The following is a 19,291-nucleotide window of genomic DNA, read 5'->3' on the forward strand; positions in this document are numbered from 1 at the left end:
TGCATTATATTTCAAGTATGCATGTACACGCTGTTACAATGATACACAGATTGATTTCAAACATAGTATATTCAGGGGGCTTTTATATATTTTAAAAATTGTTTTGGAGAGGGAGGGGAGAGGGAGAGGGAGAGGGAGAGAGAATCTCAAGGAGGCTCCATGCTGAGGGAGGAGTGGCACTAGGCACTTGATTTCAGATCATAAGCAGAGCTGAAATCAAGAGTCAGATGCTTCTTAACCGACTGAGCCACCCAGGTGCCCCTAAAGTGTTTTTCCATCACATTTTCTCAATCAACATACAGTGAAAGTACAATTCCTGACTTTAAAAGGCCTCTCATTTTTGAGAAGTTTGAGAACCACTCTAAGTTTATTTTATCTGATATTTAATCTGTTTTTAGGTAGAGTGTGGCAGCCATTTTGCAAAAGAAATGGGGGAATCCCAACAAAACAGTGAACATATTTAAAGCCATGGCAAGACTAACTACAAGCTTTTATGTTTTGTTCTTTAGATGAAGCAGAATTCTGTCAAAAGTTTTATGACATATTACCAGTTCCCTGTATAGGTAATACATAAAAATAGTTCAAATAACATTTTAAGTAGGAGAAATTTAAGTTGTTAGGAAATTACAGCCTTTGTGCATAAATTACGATTTTTTAGAAGATAAACTGAAAGGCTCAAATTACTTCTTTTAAATTATGAAACAAAAGATGTGTGGGTATGTTATTACCTAGGAACTTTTATTCAAAAAACAATTCTTGGGGCGCCTGGGTGGCTCATTCCAAGAAGCATCAGTATTCAGCTCGGGTCGTGATCTCAGGGTCCTGGGATCAAGTCCATACATAGGGCTCCCTGCTCAGCGGGTAGTCTTCTTCTCCCTCTGCCTCTACCTTCTTCCCGCCCCCCCTCACTTTCTCACTCTCTTTCACTCTCTCAAGTAAATAAATAAAATCTTAAAAAAAAAAAAACTGCAGATGATGCTTTTCAAAGAAATGTGCCCAACGGTCAGCAGTTTTTTCTAGTATGTTGGAAAACCTGAAGAGTGGGGGCATATAAGTTGCTCTCAAGGTGTAAATGAGCTGGAATTTGGGCTTGTGATTCTATCTATGGCTTTAGACTTGCCATCATTAAAGTGCTTGTGTTGGTAATGCTGGTGTTGGTAGTCGTCTCTGCACAACTGTTTTTTGCATCCTTCCTCAGCCTCGACGGGGTTAACTGGCTTGGCAAGTGGAGAAAAGGAGTTCTGTGCTGTTTTCAGACTGCAGGATCTCGTTGCCATGCAACAAGCATTGTCAGTCAGTACAGGGTATCGTAAATTGGTATTCTGTGTCCCTTTGCACCACATGCTCATTTTGTAATCGGAGAGAAGTGGTTTTGGGCTATTTTGCAAGGTTTCTTTTTAAAACAACCGTTTAAAGATGATTTTCCTTGCTGTTTCTAATTGGTTACTTTTAAGGCATGTGAGGTCTTTCTGTTCTTGCTTAGAAGTTACACTAAAATGCTTGTGTTCAAAGAAAAGGTTTTATATTTTTCCTTTGTATTGTATGTGTATTTTTGTCTTGTAACTGTTTACTCAAAAATGAGTAAATTTTTGTTGGGAGATTCAAGTTAAGTAATTGGAACATCAGAGCTTTACCATAGTACATGTTATTTTGAAATTTGTTTTTTTAAAAGTACAAGTCCAGAAATTGATATTAGAATCCCTTGCTTAAGATTATTTTTATAGAATTCCTAACCTTGGATAGAATCTTATGCAAAATCCGATAGTTTATTTTTTTTCTGGGAGAAGTAAAAATGTTTTGATAGCAAGTGGGTGACACGATTAATAGCCTTTTTCTAGAACATGGTGGCACAGTATACATACTATCAAATGTACAGTTGTCAGGTGTTGGGTGTGTTCACAGGGCTGTCCGGGCCACTACCTCTGTGTTCAATCCATGTGCTCAGCTGCCACGAGATGGCACGCTCTCTTGGAATTACTTTCTTTTCTGTTGAGTGGTGAGAGTGATGATCTTTTCAAAATTACCTTTTTACCTTTTCCAGGTAAATTTAATATCCTTTTACCCGTATCTTGAACTGCTAATGAATTTAGTTTGGTTGTAAATTGTAAATGTCATACATTTTAAAAGGATGCAGTTTGTATTCTTTTATAGTATGGTGAATTGTGTGTACAATTATAAATGTGACGGTTATGTGTCGAGGATTTGGTGCTCTTTTCTGGCCTATTTCTGGGCCGTTTCCTGTGCTGTTCCTCCTGGGAGCATGCACAGTGCTGCAGTTATTTTCTGGGAGCATAGTACACGTGTATAGGAAGGTACATTGTTACTAGGGAATTCTGATGTGACGCAGTCCAAGGTCTAAAGCGAATCGGCATCATCTGATCTTCTGCTTCTCAGTATTCTCTGAGTTCATGCTCCTCTTTTTCATGGAGAACCTGGACAATCTAGAATAAGGAGCAAGAGGCCAGAGTGAAACAAAAGGGGGCAGTTCCAAGTATCCTTGGAGCTTTTCAGTTCATGCACACGATGATGGATTTCCTTTCCTTGGGCTACCGTATCTCTGTTCCCATTCTTTTTTTTTTTTTTTTTTTTTTTTTTTTTTTAAGATTTTACTTATTTTATTCATGACAGAGAGAGAGGCAGAGACACAGGCAGAGGGAGAAGCAGGCTCCATGCAGGGAGCCCGATGTGGGACTCGATCCCAGGTCTTCAGGATCATACCCCAGGCTGAAGGAGGCACCAAACCGCTGGGCCATCGGGGCTGCCCCCCATTCTTTTCTAAAAAAATAAAGATTTATTTATTTTAGAGGCTTGGGGAGGTGCAGAGGGAGATAGAGAATCCTACACAGGCTCCACGCCCAGCGTGAGCTCCATGCAGGGCTTGATCCTGAACCCTGAGCCTGTGACCCAAATCAAAATCAAGAGTCAGATGCCCAATCTCTTGAGCCACCCTGGCATCCCTCTATTTCCATTCTTTAGCTAAAGAACTTACTTTTCCCTCTGACGGCCTCTCTCCCCCAACTCCTATTCTGGCACGTCTTCTGTCTTGAAACTCCTCGACCTGCCTCACCCCCCCGCCATTTGTATGTTCCGGTCTTGATCAACCAGACTTGCTCTATGTTTGCTTCCATTTCTCTTCACTTGCTGTTGCACCATCTTTAAAAAACACCCTCCTTTTATTTTTGTGCATTTATGTACACATTTGATTATGCACTCTGAAGTTTTTGTTTTGTTCACTTGATGTTTTGCATTTTCTATGCTTCTAAAAACCTTGATTTTTTTTAGTTGCATATTTCACTGTGATTTACCTGTTTTTTTTTTTTTTAATGGCTACTTACATGGCTTAAAGTGATTTTGTATAAGGAAAATGCTTTCATAAATTTTTTCTTCCTAATTGCAGACTAATTCCTTAAGATAGATTTCCAGAAATAGTATTAGATCTACAAATAAATAGAAACAGTCTTAAAAGCTCTTGAATCATAGTGTCAAATGCTTTCCAAAGCCTCCTGCCAGTTTTCATGCCAGCCTGCAAATATATGGAGTGTCCATTTCACTGCAACCAGCAGCAACAGAGAATGTTTTGATGTTGACCTTTAAATCCAGAAGAATTGACTCATGGCTCTGCTGGGTCTTTATCTTGAATCATACCTAGATTTGAAAGGTGCTAGCATTGGGTTTGGGAGAAGGAGGGCCTGGCTACAAAGCGTCTCCTCCAGCTCTCTTTAAATTGTGCGGTGATGCTTTCGCTACCCAGGTAAGCTTTCATTTAATGTTGTGTCCTTTGGATGCTAGAAGTAACTGACTTTTTCTGCTTTAAATATTTTGATAGGTTGGATGGTATGGGACAAGTAGGGAGTGTTTAAAATGCCATTGCCTCTACCGCTGGGGGCAGAAACAGGTTTGGTTCTCTCCTTCACCCTGCCAGTCAGCAGAGGCATCCCACGTCAGATTCAGGAGCCGCCTGCCAGAGGTGGGGGGGCTGCTTCTTGGATGTAGCCTGAGTTACTGATACTTCTTCAGCTAGAAGATCACGAACAACTCTGCAGGTAAAGTGGCTTTTCTTGAAGAGGTTGTTCTAGGATTCCAAGCTATTATGTGCTGGTAGAACGTTTTCTCTGAAGAGAGGAGGCTGAGAGCAGAGACTCCTGGTTGCCCCGGCCTTGTCACAGCAGCCAGCACTGCCGGCCATCCTGGCCTTGAACCACTTGACTTGAGAGACTTGCAGCTCTGGCTTCTCTCTGTATGACACTGGCTTTGTCCATGGCCTTCCCTCCGTTGTCTTTCTCTTCTCCCCCTAGAACTTGCATTCTTCCCTGGTCTAACCCCCCCCCCCCCCCCCCCCCCCCCCCCCCCCGCCAGTGCTGCTGACTCCCACATCTGACTTGCTCTCTTGGTGAGCTCTGGGTAATCATTTGAGAACTTAAGTCGTTTGTACATCTAATAGGCACCTTCAGTTCCACGAGTCCACATCCATATGTGTGGTATGTCCCTGCAAATTCATGCTGACTGAGGAAGAGGTATTGCAAGGACAGAGTTTTTAACTAAAACAATAACATAAAGGGTTAAATTATAAAAATTGTTGACATAAGACCTGTAACATTTATTTTTATTTATTTATTTTTTTAGATATTCATGAGAGACACAGAGAGAGGCAGAGACACAGGCAGAGGGAGAAGCAGGCTCCCTGCAGGGAGCCCTATGTGGGACTCCATCCTGGGTCTGCAGGATCACGCCCTGGGCTGAAGGCGGCGCTAAACCGCTGAGCCACCAGGACTGCCCAAGACCTGTAACATTTAAACGAATGTCTTTACCCTCATTTTGTAAGCGTTAGATCCCATCGTTTTCTTCTAGTAGCAGGGAGGTTTGCCTGTATCCTCCTGAATGAAGACGGAAGTGCGTGCTCAGAGCGGCTCCTCATGTGAGCATCACCTGCTGTGTGCCCGGGCCCGCACACACTGCTCCCTCTTCTCACATTAATATTTTTCACGTCAGCTGATGAACAGTAACTGGAGCTGTTGGTGCAGTGGACAGCCTGCCGCTGGGCAGCCCACTTTTGTCACCATCACTGCCTTTGTAGAGCACGGTACGCATTTACTTGACTGTGACTGTGCTTTGCCCTTCTAAGAATGAGGGGGAAATAGAAGAAATGAAGTGTTTGTAGCACAGTTAACACAAATCCAGAAGTCCCTAGGTATTCCAGAAACGGTATTCTTCATTCTCATTGGGACTGGACCCTATCTGTACATCAGCCACCTGGCTGTGTCTCTGTAGTAGTAAGATGGAAATTCAGGTCAGCTTACAAAGTACCTGCTTCCAGAATCAGCTGCTCTAGGGTCTTTAGGGATGAGAAGAAAGCAAGCAGTTTTGGTTGACCAGGAGTTACTCTGTCTCTTCTTACGGCTTGGCTTCATTGTCTCCGCTGTCTTTCTTCATAGTGTCTCCAGATTTCCATTTTTCCAGCTTTCATAAGCTGAACTCAAAGAATGTTTGCTGTAATCTTCAGATAGAAACATCCTGGATTAAGACTGGTGACAGCTCTTCTTGGGTCATCATCCCTCTTCTCCAGCAGGCAGGGCTTCTGTGATGAGCCCCAAGGGTGGTGGGGATGGAAGTGGCTGAAGGAATGCTGGAAGCAGGTATCCATTGTGATACTCAACTAAGGAGGACAATAGCAAAATTTAGTTATATGTAAAAAAGATAGGAAATGTGTCTGAAGGTGAAGTCTTACAATAGAAGAGGTCTATTAACATTTTAATGGTCTATTAAGTTTGCAGGATTATAGGGCTTGTTGCGAAATGTAGCTGGCCGCACTCCCTTTACAGTAATAAAACAAGGCTGAGGCTTGACATCATCCCAAGAAAATTGAAAAGAAAATTGGTAAGACATCTCATTTCTTACAAACTCTGAGCAATGAAAAAAAAAAATCACTTCTGTCTACCAAATGCTGTATTAGGTAGGTCATGAAAACTAGAATTCAAGCTGAGAATCATTTAGTAAATTTTATCTGTATTTTATATTTAATTGTTTCAAGTGGTTTCTTGTACCTTAGTTTTTAAAACTAAGTATCTATGCCTCAATTAGGGATTTTGTAGCTTTTGACTGTTGGAATGAAAAATCTTTTTTAAAAACGATTTATTCATTTGAGAGAGTGCACGTGCATGCATGAGCCCGCGCATGGGGTAGGGGGTGCAGAGGGAGAGGGAGAGAAGATCCTCAAGCAGACCTTGCTGAATGAGGAATCCAGTGTGATGTTCCATCCCAGGACCTGGAGATTATGACCTGAGCTGAAATCAAGACTCAGATGCTTAAGCGACTGAGCCACCCAGGTGCTCCTGAAAACTCATTTTTAAAGTAAGACTGTTGCTTGGCTCTTGACTACTCCACCTTGAGGAGTAGATCATGTAGGAGAGTAGGGAGCCTGGGACCTCATGTCTAAGTGTTCTGTGTCCACATTGTTGGCTACAGCACTCTACCAGCAGATACCAAACTGGGCCACTTCACATCCCACCAGATCAGGGACACCTACCCTGTAGCTTTCCCACTTATTTGGTGATGCAGTGATGTACACACCACATAAGAATGTGGCCTGGGGAGAATTGACCCTATGCCAGGTGTCACAAGAACCAGGATCCCGAGTATGTCCCTTTCAGGGGACCTTACTCTTGGCTTCTTCAGCCTCTCTGGTTAGAGTCTGGTTGTAGGAAACAGCACTCTTTTGTTCTCTGGGACAGATTGCTTCACTGCCACTAAATTACGAAGCTTTTAACATATAAAGCCTCTATTTCTTCCAAGAGATTTGTTACCTAGAGAATCCTTGTGCTTTGGATTTATAGGTGAAATTACAGGTTTCTGACTGCTGATAAAAAGGACTTGTTGGCTATTTCCTTTCCTCACTCACCAGGTTAATGCACGTGTTTTTTAGAATAGCTACCCAACATAGGAGGGTTACCCTCTAATCTGAGAGCCCTTGGGGAAGTATCTTACTAATATTCAGAAAAGAAAAAAAAAAAAAAGAAAAAAAAAAAAGAAAAACATTTTTTAGAACAAAAGGGCTAATTTACTGATTGTAGATAAAATACAAAAAATAGGGCAACAGAATATAAAAGCAAAGCACAAGAAGCATATATCCCTAAACAAACAAAAAAACAACGTACCACCTCCTTTTCTTGTTCCTTTCTCTAAGACAATTTTTTTTTATTTTTTCCTGAGATTTCTTAAATCTGTGGGGAAGAACTCTAGTGTCTTAAAAATTCTTGGCTGCTTTTCTTCTGGGTTTTAGTGTAATCCCAAATCTCTGCAATACAAAAGTTCTACTTCTAATGCCTTAACTTACAAGTTTAGTTTTGTTTTTTGCTTCAACTAGAGAAGGCTTCTGTGCACTGGGTATGTATGTGGGTGTGGGGGAGGGGGTTTCTTTAGAAGTATATCTTTTTTTCCCTGTTTGTCCTTTCTTCTTTTTGAAATTTACTCTTTGATTTTATAAAGCAGATTCCTGTCTGGTCCCTCCCCTTCCAGACTTTCCCACGGTGACACACTTGAGGTTTGCATTTATGTCATTCTGCCAGTTTCTCAGGCAGTGCATACCACTGAGACATTTTAACAGCTTCATTCATGTCCACTTTATATGGTCAGTGTCACACATTCACAGTGTACAGTTTGATAAGCTCTGACATGTATGTACCCATGAAACCATCAGGTCAGGCAAGCTAGGGAACATATGTATTATCCTCAATTTAAAATTAGAAGCATGGGATGCCTGGGTGGCTCAGTGGTTGAGCATCTGCCTTCTGCTCTGGGTGTGATCCTGGAGTCCCAGGATCGAGTTCCACATGGGGCTCCCTGCATAGAGCCTGCTTCTCTCTGCCTGTGTCTCTGCCTCTGTCTCTCATGAATAAATAAATAAAATCTTAAAAAAAATCAGAAGCACTGTCAACAAAAATTTGGAATATAGGAAAGAGAAGAGAGTTACCTATAAAGCCAGACACTTAAGATGCATAACCTTTGGTGTGTCTTCATTTCACATGGTATCATGTTACTTTTCCATATTGTTACATGGTCTTCATAATAAGACTTTTTAAAGAGTTGAGGGATAACATTAAAAACACCCTAACTGCGTATCTATCATGATAGTACACAGAATGTTTCACGTGGGGGGCCCATTTTCAGCTGCTTTTGAAGTCGGTGATAGAAGGAGCGCTTCTTTTTTTTTAAATTTTTATGATAGTCTCACACACACACACACACACACACAGAGAGAGAGAGAGAGAGAGAGAGAGAGAGAGGCAGAGGGAGAAGCAGGCTCCATGCACCGGGAGCCCGACGTGGGACTCGATCCCGGGTCTCCAGGATCGCGCCCCGGGGCCAAAGGCAGGCGCCAAACCGCTGCGCCACCCAGGGATCCCGGAAGGAGAGCTTCTTAGAAGAGAGTGTGGGGCAGGGGAGGGCAGGGGAGAGCAGGGGAGAGCATGGGGGAGGGGAGAGTGTGGGGGAGCGTAAGTGGACCTGAATGGTCCCTGTGCCCTGGGCTGTGGGATGGAGCTCTGGAAGGAAGAGCAAGCATGTGTCAGGGAGCTTGTCCTTGTACCTGTTGGGTGAAGACGAGGGGTGGGGGGCTCGTGTGGCATATGGGAGAAAAGTTTGGATTCGAGGTATTTCATTTAGGAAGACCCACGGAGGGGTCTGGTGGATGGTGACAGGATTCTGGCTGTGTATGTAAACCCACCTTAGCGTTGATGAAGCGTGCACCGTTCTGTTTTCCCCAGCTTCCCTGGGATTTTGTTGACCGGTAACATGGGTAAGTTTAAGTGTGCGGCGTGCAGGTGTGATCCATGTATGCGGACACCTCCGTCCGCTCGCATGGTGGCCTGTGTTCACAGCACCCACTGTGGGACAGGAACGAGCCGCGGTCCGTGCTGCAGGGGCCCAGAACTAGCTCACAGCTGGACGGACGAGTGCTCCCTCCGCACCCCGCTCTAGGCTGTTTCCGTGGTTTTGGCTCTTCCAGGTTGTGTGTGTGTGTGTGTGTCTGACCGGCCCAGCGGGCTGCCCCGAGGTCCTCGGAGGTCAGGGGCACCCTGGGCGAGTCAGGAGCGGGAGATGCGCGGGGCGGGCCCTCGAGCGGGAAGCGGCCGGGGCGCCTCGGAGGGCGGCGTGTCGGCGCGCTCGGGTCCTGAGAACGGTGCTGCGGCCTCTGGTAGGGGACTGGGTCTTGGGGTCGCCGCCACTCCTCAGCGGAGGATGCCCGCCCGCGGGGAATGGGGAATGGGGAATGGGGCGGGTTCCGGACGCATGGCCCCCGCCTTGTCCAGCGCTCCGCCGATAGGTGGGCCGCCGGGACTGGAAAGGTCGTGTCCGCCTTCGGTGTGGCCTGAAGTCTGTGGGAGAGCTGGACAGGCGGATGCGCGCGGCGGGCGCAGGCCCAGTGTCGTCGTGCGCTCCTCCTGGACGCCAGGGACTCGCCTGGGGGCGGGGGGGGGGGGCGGGGGGGGGCGCTGCGGCCTTGCCCTCCGACCACCGACCGCCGACCGCCGGAGAGCTGGGGCGCGTGGTGCAGTGTGCACGGCCGGGTCAGGGGCCGGGTCGGGGGCCGGGTCACCGGCCGGGTGCACGTGCCGCTCGCGGAGGTCGGAGGGGAGGTACGGGGCCGCCGGCGCGCTGCCTGCTGGGAAGGCAAGATGGCGGTCCGCGGGGCTGCCGAGGCGCGGCCGGGCGGGCGCTGACGGACCTCCGGGCGCGGAGTGGCACCTTCGGCCCCGGAAGACCACGCTCAGAGCAAGAGCTTGGGCCGGGACCTCCATGAAAAGGGGCAGGTGTGTCTGCCGGTAATTGGTGTTGGAAACTGGGCGGCAGCGGGCAAGACGGATCTGGTGACGCGGCCTCCTCGCCCCCGGCGAAGACCCCGAGCCCCGCACCCCTGGCACCGCCTCAGGGCTGCGTGCGCTGACGAGGACTGGCGGCCGGAGAGCGCTCCCCTCCGCGGTGGCCTGTCCAGAGGGTCTGGTCCCCTGTAAGGGACAGTGGGGAACTTAACAGGTTCTCAGAGACCGGCACGTACTGGCCGCGCGGTGCAGTGTTCCCCGCAGCTGCTTTCAGCGGCGCACTCTGGAGCTGCAGCGCTGACCTCACAGACACGGCTTAAGAATATTTTCCCGGAACCACCTCAGTTTCCCACTGAGGCGACCAGGCTTGAAGACCCCTTCCCCTGCATGCTGCCTCCTGTGTGCCTTGGGCACGGGGACCCCCCTCCTAGTCCCCAGGCTCCCTGGGTCTTCTCTCCAGTAGTCATCCTCCCTCCCTCGGAAGGTTCTAGGGTGGTGGTCTGGGAACTGGCTTAACCGTGTATCAGAGCTGAAAGGCTAGAACATGTCACGGTACGTTGCACCTGCTAAGGGCAGGTGCTGTCCGCGAGGCCGTGTGCGTCCCCCGCGTGCGCCCCGCGTGCGCCCCGCGTGCCCCCCGTGTGCCCCCCGCGTGTCCCCCGCGTGTCCGTGCTGCAGGTGCTGGCTTGAGGTCTGCACAGCGTGTCTGTCACCGGCCGCAGCTTGACGAAAGGCTGAGGAGGGGGAGGAATCGCTGTGAGTTGGGCGGGCGCCTCTGCAGTTCAGGGTATGCCCCCGTAGGGGTTCTGGGCTCCCTCAGCCTTCTGCCCTTCTCCTGGGGCCGAATCCTTTGGCGTTTGGTTTGGTTTGGTTTTGGTTTAAGGGGCTTTCCAGTAGTTACTGGGATGAAGGTAGTTAAAAACCTGGAAATTTAAGGCATAGAGGTGGCTTTCTGCTTTTCCATTTCAGTGTTATAAATCGAATATAAAACTTCTTGGTTCACTTTTTGGTCTAGAAATCTTGGAGGATTCATCAGTGATTCAGAGGAGAAAGCGAGGTACAACAGCGCTTGACGTTTAGCAGGCACTCAGTGAATCTTTGTGGACTGGATGGATGGATGGGGAGAGCTCTGAGCACCAGTCCAGGATCCCTGAACTACTTATTAGTGAGCCATGAAGCAGGAGCGACGGCAGGAGCGGAGGCAATTACTGTTCCCTTATTTCTGTGCTGTATTCTCTTGGAAGGAGAGATAAGACAGGAATCCCAAACTGGCAACTGGTTGATTAAAAGCCATCCCTGTGGCCAGTTGTGTATATGGATGGCCATTTTTAAAAAAGAGACATGGGTTAGCCTTTAGTACAAAGAGCTGCTGGTGGTTTTAGTTTTTGGGGACATTGGCCCATGGTTCACTCCCCCCCCCCATCCCCCCAGTTATCGAAAAGTTTAATGTTAGGAAGGCTGATTGCTTTCAGAGAGTTGTTATTCTCCTCCAGGGGGATTTTTGGATGAGGATGGAGGCTACTCTGCAGGGGCAGCAGCTGCCAAACAGTCTGTTTGGGGATTAGGTGCACATTGGTATATAGCTGAAATCTGCTTCCTGGTTGCTGAAACCGTGTTCCTTTGCCTCAAGGATGAGGCGCACTCTGCTCCCTCTCATTACATTCACTTAGTTCTGGCTGGTAATACTTTTAAGCTGATAACCTTTCTCTTCAGGAGATCTTCCTTGGAAGAGTAGTTGATAGCTAGTATTGAGCAAATTAAAAATGTTGTTTCTGTCTTTTCTTAGTTTTTGCTCAGAATTTAATTACAAGCTGGTAGATAGCAGAGCATAGAAAATTAGTTGCATATTATTTAACCACTTTGGCAATGGCAGAGACACAAATGCCTTCCTATTGTTCGAATGGCAATATGAGGCATGATATATCCATATTTTGTGAAGGACTTTAAATTCTAATAGTTTTTGTAAGCATTGGTAGTAGAAGCATTGATAGTGGAATTTACTTAGCTGGTTGATTGTTTTTTTTAAAGATTTTATTCATTTATTCATGAGAAACACAGAGAGGCAGAGACATACACAGAGGGAAAAGCAAGCTCCTTGCGGGGAACCCGATGTGGGACTCGGTCCTGGGACCCCAGGATCACGCCCTGAGCCAAAGGCAGATGCTCAACTGCTGAGCCACCCAGGCGTCCCTACTTAGCTGGTTGAACCCTAAGTTTGTCTAGTGGATTCGGGTTGCATCCATGGTTCTGATGGTTCTAATTATGCCAAGACTTTATAGGAGAGGCTAAATTAATTGCCACTCTGGGGGATCCCTGGGTGGCGCAGAGGTTTGGCGCCTGCCTTTGGCCCAGGGCGCGATCCTGGAGACCCGGGATTGAGTCCCACGTCGGGCTTCCTGCATGGAGCCTGCTTCTCCCTCTGCCTGTGTCTCTGCCTCTCTCTCTCTCTCTCTCACTGTGACTATCATAAATAAATAAAAATTAAAAAAAAAATTAAAAAAAATAAATTAATTGCCACTCTGTGACTTAGTACTGCTCTGTCGAGATTCTTTGGATCATCTGAATGAACATTTATTTAATACTGCAGAAATAAAAACTTGCAGTGGGTACTTTTAATGTGGGTGTGTGCTGATTTTTATATACCAGATAATGTGTCTAAATAGTGAGCCAGGATCTTAATAATCCCTGGGTCTGTTTAGGCTTGGGCTACAAGCTGTCACTCAAAAGCTAGAAGGTCTTTCTGTGTTACTTGGGCAGATTTTTTTTTTTTTTTTTTTTTTTTTTTAAGTCTAGAAGGTCTTTGGTGGTATCTCTGAACCTTGAAGGGTAAAGTACAAGAGTTTGGACATATATTTGCATATGTAGTTTGGTTGTATTATTGTGAGTAGAACTTAAATCTACATTTAAAATAGCTGGCGCATTTGTCCGTAGACCGGCAAAGTTCAAACAACAGAATGACAGAAATATCCTTTTTTTCTTTTTTTTTTTTCCCTGGTGTTCAAGGCTCAATTTGCTGGTCTGAGCTCAGTAGATTTTCAGCACTCAAGCTGGGTATCTTCAAAACTGATTTAGTGGATGGGGTATAGTTTTCCAGTCACTAATGGAAACAATGACAGTAAATTTTAAAGGTTTGTATTTTATTGGAATCTGGCATTGTCTCCTATAAAAGTAAATCAAAAGTAGCACTTTTGATTCTTGGACATCTCAACTAGCTCTTCTTTTCAGAAAAGGATGTTTTTCTTTTCAATTTTTATATATGGTTACAATATAAATATAAATACTAGATATAGTTATATCCTTGTAAACTGCATTTCAACTACAGATCAACAGAAGAGCAAATGTAGTTAGGCTACTTTCCTAGTGTATCTTATTTTGAAATTCACATATATGAGTAAAATTAAATGTATTTACTTTTCAACATCATTTATTTTGCATGCTGTTTCCAGTGAGTTCTGAAATAGTTCTCATGCCTATTTTAAAATGGGACTGAAAGGATGTATGTGTGTGTGTGTGTATGCACGCATGAGTGGTGGAATGCAGGGAGGATTGTTGTGGAGAAAGGTGATTAAACACCTATGGAACTAGAAATTTGAGACAGGTCTCTAAGCTTCTAAAAACAGGTAAGATAGGCTAGAAAATGTACTAGAGCATTATCTTTTATTAGGAAGGATTTATAACTAGTTATTTTTGTGGTTAGGATTGAAAACTAGACACTTGGCTTGTCCTTAGGGAATATCCAACAAAGTTCTGTACGTGAAGTAGTTTAATCTTTAAAAATAGGATTAAAACCAAAAGTAGTATATACTTACTGTAGAGAATTGACAAAGTATGGGAAAGTAAAGGAAACACGTTAATCAGTCAATGAATATTTATTGATTAGCTTCTCAAATACTCATGATTGCTGGCAGGTACAGTTGTCGGGGATGTGCATTTAGACAAGGTAAGAGTCCCTGTACCCAGGGGATGTGTATTTTCTTAGGAGATGGAGAAGCAATATGTACTAGTACATCAACAAGTCAGTTATTCTCAGGTCAGTGCAAAGAAGATAAAATGTGGGGTGGGAAAAGGTGAGGCAGGGGGTGCACCAAGGCCTGTGGTGATGGGAGTAGGGAGGGGAGGACCTTCTCAGGGTTGAAATTTGAATTGACCTCAAAGATGAGGTGATAGTCACATGAGATGAGGAGGAAGAGCATTCCATGTAGACAGAGCAGGTCCCAGGGCCCTGAGATGAGAAAGCTTTCTTTGTTTGAGGGACAGAAAGCAGAATGAAAATACAGTGTCCATAGCAAACCCATAGTAAACATTCATTGAATCTTTTTTTTTGCAATAGTTGGCTTGGTTTTATAGAGTTTTTTTTTGAAGGATTTTGTTTGTTTAGTTGACAGCATGAGCAGGGAAGAGCAGAGACAGGGAGAAGGAGACCCCTCGTTGAGCAGAGAGCCCGATATGGGGCTCCATCCCAGGACCCTCAGATCATGACCTGAGCTGAAGGCAGATGCCCAACCTACTGAGCCAGGCACCTTTCTTTATAGAATTTGTATTGTTGGCTTGCATTTATTTATTTATTTACTGGGACCCTCAGATCATGACCTGAGCCGAAGGCAGATGCCCAACCTACTGAGCCAGGCACCTCTCTTTATAGAATTTGTATTGTTGGCTTGCATTCATTCATTCATTCATTCATTCATTTATTTATTTATAAAGGTTTTATTTCTTTATGAGAGACACAGAGGCAGAGACATAGGCAGAGTGAGAAGCAGGCTCCCTGTGGGGAGCCCAATGTGGGACTTGATCCCAGGACCCCAGGATCATGACCTGAGCCCTGTGGGGAGCCCAATGTGGGACTTGATCCCAGGACCCCAGGATCATGACCTGAGCACAGAAGGCAGACTCCCAGCCTATTGGGCCACCCAGGTGCCCCTGTTTATAGAATTTGTATTGTTTGCTTTTAATCACAGTTGCTTCATCATATAAACATTCCCCCATTTTATAATGGATGTCATCAGTAAATATTTTTAGTTTTGGTATAGTTAATCTTATAAATATATTGTTGATTTACTTACCCATTTCCTGATAGCTTGGCCTTTAGTTTTTTTTGTTTTTTTGTGGATTTTTTGCTATTATAAATACTACGGTGAGCACTTTTGGATCTAAAGGTTTTTTGTTTCTTAGGGTTCTCAGAAGGAGAAATAGGAACTAGGACAAAGATAAATTGTTATTTATTGCCAAAGTTCTTTGCAAAGGATTGTTTTTAGTTTAAGTGCTAAGGGTATCCTGGCTTGCATTTAAGTGTTACTGTTTTTCAAAAACATTATTACAATTTTTTTATTGTGGTAAAATATATATAACATAAAATTTACCGTGGTAACCATTTTAAAGTGCACGAGTGAGTGACATTAAGTTCTTTCATCCAGCAGCCCTGGTGGCGCAGCGGTTTAGCGCGCCGCTTGAAGCCCGGAGTGTGATCCTGGAGATCCGGGATGGAGTTCCACGTCAGGCTTCCTGCATGGAGCCTGCTTCTCCCTCTGCCTGTGTCTCTGCCTCTCTCGCTCTCTCTGAATATATAAATAAATAAACCTTAAAAAAAAAAAAAAGTCCTTTCATCCTGTGGTGTGACTGTCAGCACTCTAGCTCCAGATTTTGTCATTGCAAGTAGAAGCCCTATGTACCCATTAAAGCAGTCATTTCTGTTCCTTCCTGCCCGTTAGCCTCTGGCTACCACTAATGTGCATTCTAACTCTACAGATTTGCCTATTCCGAGCATTTTATATAAATGGAATCATAGAATATGTGGCTTTTTGTGTCTGTCGTCTCTCATCTAGCTAGGGTTTCAGGGGTCATCCATGTTGTAACAAGTGTCAGTACTTCATTCTTTTTCATACTTTGATTCTTTTTTTATTCCATTGCTTGGTATATGGGTATGCTGCATTTTGAGTCTCCATTATTTGTCTGTAGATGGGTATTTGGGTTGTTTCTACCTTTCAGCTATTGTGAATAAAGCTATGGACATTTATGTACAGTGTTTGTAAGCCCGTATTCAGTTTCTTTGGACATATACCTAGGAGTGGAATTGGTAGGTCATATGTAAATATGTTTAACTTATTGGCATGTGTCAAACGGGTTTCCCCAGTGGCTGGGCCATTTTACACTCTCAGCAGCAATGCATGTGAGTTCCAATTTCTCCACATCCTCTGCCAACACTAGTTCTTAGGTTTTTGGTTTTTTGGTTTTTATTATGGCCATCTTTGTGGGTGTGAAGTGGTATCTTGTAGTTTGTCTTTTTTCCTAATTACTGATGTTGACTGTTTTCTCATGTGCTTCTTGGTCATTTGAGTATTACTCTTTGATTTGAAATTCTTTTTTTTTTTTTAAGATTTTATTTATTTAAGAGAGAGAGCACAAGCCAGGGGAAGGGGCTGAAGGAGAGGGAGAGGGAGAAGCAGACTCCCACTGAGCAGCGAGCTCAGCTTGGTGCTGGATCCCAGGACCCTGGGATCATGACCTGAGCTGAAGGCAGATGCTTAACTGACTGAGCCACCCAGGTGCCCCTGAAATTCTTAATGAAGTGTAAAATGTGTACAGAAAAGTACACATAACTTTTCACTACTCAGTAGACCCATGTAACTACCACCTGGATTGGAAACAAAACCCTGCTGCCCTCCTGCCTTCTTAGAGTTGCAGTGCAGTCTGTCCCCAGAGGGTAACCACTGTCTGACTTGTAATGGCGTAGATGAGTTTTGTCAGTTTTGGTACTTATATAAATAGAATCACAGACTATATACTCATTATCTGGCTGCTTTGGCTTAACATCAGGTTTGTGTCATTCATGCATATCGTTCATTTTATTCCACTGTGTGAAATGCTAGTTTGTTTATCCAATGTACTCTTGATGAGCATTTGAATTAGTGTTGGGATATTATAATACCATGAATGTTGAATTCTGCTTTTTCCCCTGAACACGAATGTGTGGGCCAAATTCAGCATTTGTAGTTGTCATACTAATTTCACTTTTATAAATATTTCCTGTACTTTGTTGGTTACATTATTTTCTCTTTTAATTTTAGTTCTGTTTTGGACATAAGAGAAGTTCTAAGTTGTTTCCTTATTCCAGCTTTTTGTTTATGTTTTAAGTTTACAAAGTGACTTTGTAACTCTTACATTACAGGTAGAGTTTTGAAACTGGAAGTCAATTTATAATCTTGGTCTGAAGTTTAATAAGACTGATGAAATGTAAGCACACTTGAAAGAGATGAGAAGTTTCTGACATGGGGACCTGGTATTATTTAAGGGTTTATAAAACCTTTTGGGTTTTTATAATAATTAAAAAATCACAAATTTATTTTTAACCACACAGTGGGGCCTAAGTGTCTTATTGGGGCAGGAATCAGAATTAATTTAATTATTTGGTCTTTGGGCTCTATTGACCTTTTACTTTTTCAATTACTTGGATTACAAAGCAATTGTGTATATTACAGAAGATTTGAAGAATACAGAAAAGCTTACATAAGAAAATGAAAATAATTCCACTATTCCAGGAAAAAACTACTTGTGGTATATTTTCTATTTTTTTTATGCAGTATATATATATTTTTTTTTATTGAACATAATGTTCTGTGATTCCCCCATGATAATGTACTATGAATACTTTCCTGTGTAATTAAATACTAATTCTGTAGCATGATTTTTAAAAACTAAAGCATGATTCTGTGATTTTCTTTTTATCAAAGTAGTACATAGTTTAGGAAGTCGAGTAGTTCCACAGAGCCTAGAGTTAAAAAAAAAAAAAAAAAGAGAATCCTGAATCCTGTACCTTTTCCCCTCTAGAATCCAGCTCTCCAGAAGAACTGCTGCCACCTTTGTGTTCTTCTTCTGCAGTTTTTTTTTTTTTAAAGGTTTTATTTATTTATTCATGAGAGACAGAGAGAGAGAGGGAGAGAGAGAGAGAGAGAAGCAGAGACCCAGGCAGAGGGAGAAGCAGGCTCCATGCAGGGAGCTCGATGCCGGACTCGATCCCGGGACTCCCGGATCATGCCCCGAGTCTAAGGCAGGCACCAAACCGCTGAGCCACCCAGGTATCCCCTGTAGTTTTCTTTTTGTATTTCCAATATTTCTTGACTTACTCCAGTTTCAGAATTTGTCTTGACTTCCGGTTATGGAAGATGGGGATTGTTTTTTAGCCCTGCCTCCTCCCCAGGGTGTGCTTTCCTTTTCATCTTCTAGATACACTTATGTAACAAATTTTGGTTAACCAAGATTCTAGTTGTTATGATTACAGAAATACCATTTACGCTGAGCTTTGTTGTACACTCATAACATTTTCCTTGCAGATGACTTTGCCGTATCTAGATTTAGTGAGTCTTCGTATTCTGTGCTTAGCTGTCGGTTCTCTCAACCACTTTCCCAGCCTCAGACTCTTCCATCAGTGGTGACCTCTCCTTTCAGTACAAGCATACCAGGTCATTCTTCAGCATCTTTTTATTTTTCTTGGATACCTTTAACCTTCTGGTTCAGTTCGGACCAGTTACCTTTTTAGCCAACTTACAGTGCGGTTTTTACCGTCCTGGGAATTCTTGCTTTTTTTTTTTTTTTTTTTTTTCTGTATTGCTTACCACTTCTAGCTTTCTGAGAAATGGGGCATGGGAAGCAAGTTCTGATAGACCTATAACATCTAAAAATATTTTTGGGACGCCTGAGTGGCTCAGTGGTTGAGCATCTGCCTTTGGCTCAGGGCATGATCCCAGATCCTGGGATCAAGCCCCACGTCAGGCTCCCTGCATGGAGCCTGCTGCCTGCTTCTCCTTCTGCCTGTGTCTCTCATGAGTAAATAAATAAAATCTTAAAAAAAAAAAAAAAAACCCAAAACCTCAGAAAACATCTAAGAATATTTTTATTAGAGCCTCTTCTGGATTGGTAACTTGGCTGTGGTTAGAAGTCAAGGCTGGAAATTTCAAAAAAAAAAAGCTGGAAATGATTTTTCCTCAGAATTTTAAAGGTGTTGCTTCAGCATCTTTGAGGTCCCAGTGTTGCTCTGAAAAATTGGATGTCATTCTGCTTTTCAGTCCTTTGGAAGAAACCTGTTTTTTCCTCCTGGAAGCCTTTAGGAACTTCCCTTTTTTTTTGTTCCTGGTGCTCTGAAACTTTATAGTGATGTGTCTTAATATGAGTCTGTAAAAACCAATTCATTGTGCTCGGCTTTTGATGGATGCTTTAAATCTAGAAGCATATACCCTTCGATGCTAAGCAATTTATTATTTCTTTGGTAATGGGCTGTCCGAAAGGGAAGAGCTCTTGTTATGAGGTTTCTGGGCCTTCTGGACCAGCTTTTCTTCTCTATTTTTTCCCTATTTATCTTATTTTTCAACTCTTACTGGTTTTATGGATTTTTTTTGTTTTTTAATTTCAAAGGTTTTTTTTAATGAATATTCCTTCTAATAACATGCTTATTTCACCAGTGAATATTTCCCTTTGAGGGTATT

General features: G+C 43.7%; 1 protein-coding gene across 20 annotated transcripts in view; it reads left to right on the forward strand.

Moving 5' to 3' along the window:
• The window catches only part of ENAH (ENAH actin regulator), a 145,325-nt gene that overhangs the window by 24,440 nt on the left and 101,594 nt on the right, over positions 1-19,291 (forward strand). The window contains exon 1 of one of the 20 annotated variants that reach the window (XM_038542836.1): positions 9,658-9,818. The exons of 17 other annotated variants lie outside the window; for them this stretch is intronic. In XM_038542836.1, the coding sequence (XP_038398764.1) occupies positions 9,793-9,818 (26 nt within the window). In that variant the 5' untranslated portion in view covers positions 9,658-9,792. Of the gene's footprint in view, positions 1-9,657; positions 9,819-10,005; positions 10,368-19,291 lie in introns of those variants that run through there. 2 more of the 20 variants (XM_038542837.1, XM_038542840.1) reach the window with 2 other exon arrangements.

The sequence above is a fragment of the Canis lupus genome, chromosome 7, assembly GCF_011100685.1.
Source record: "Canis lupus familiaris isolate Mischka breed German Shepherd chromosome 7, alternate assembly UU_Cfam_GSD_1.0, whole genome shotgun sequence".
Taxonomy (NCBI): domain Eukaryota; kingdom Metazoa; phylum Chordata; class Mammalia; order Carnivora; family Canidae; genus Canis; species Canis lupus.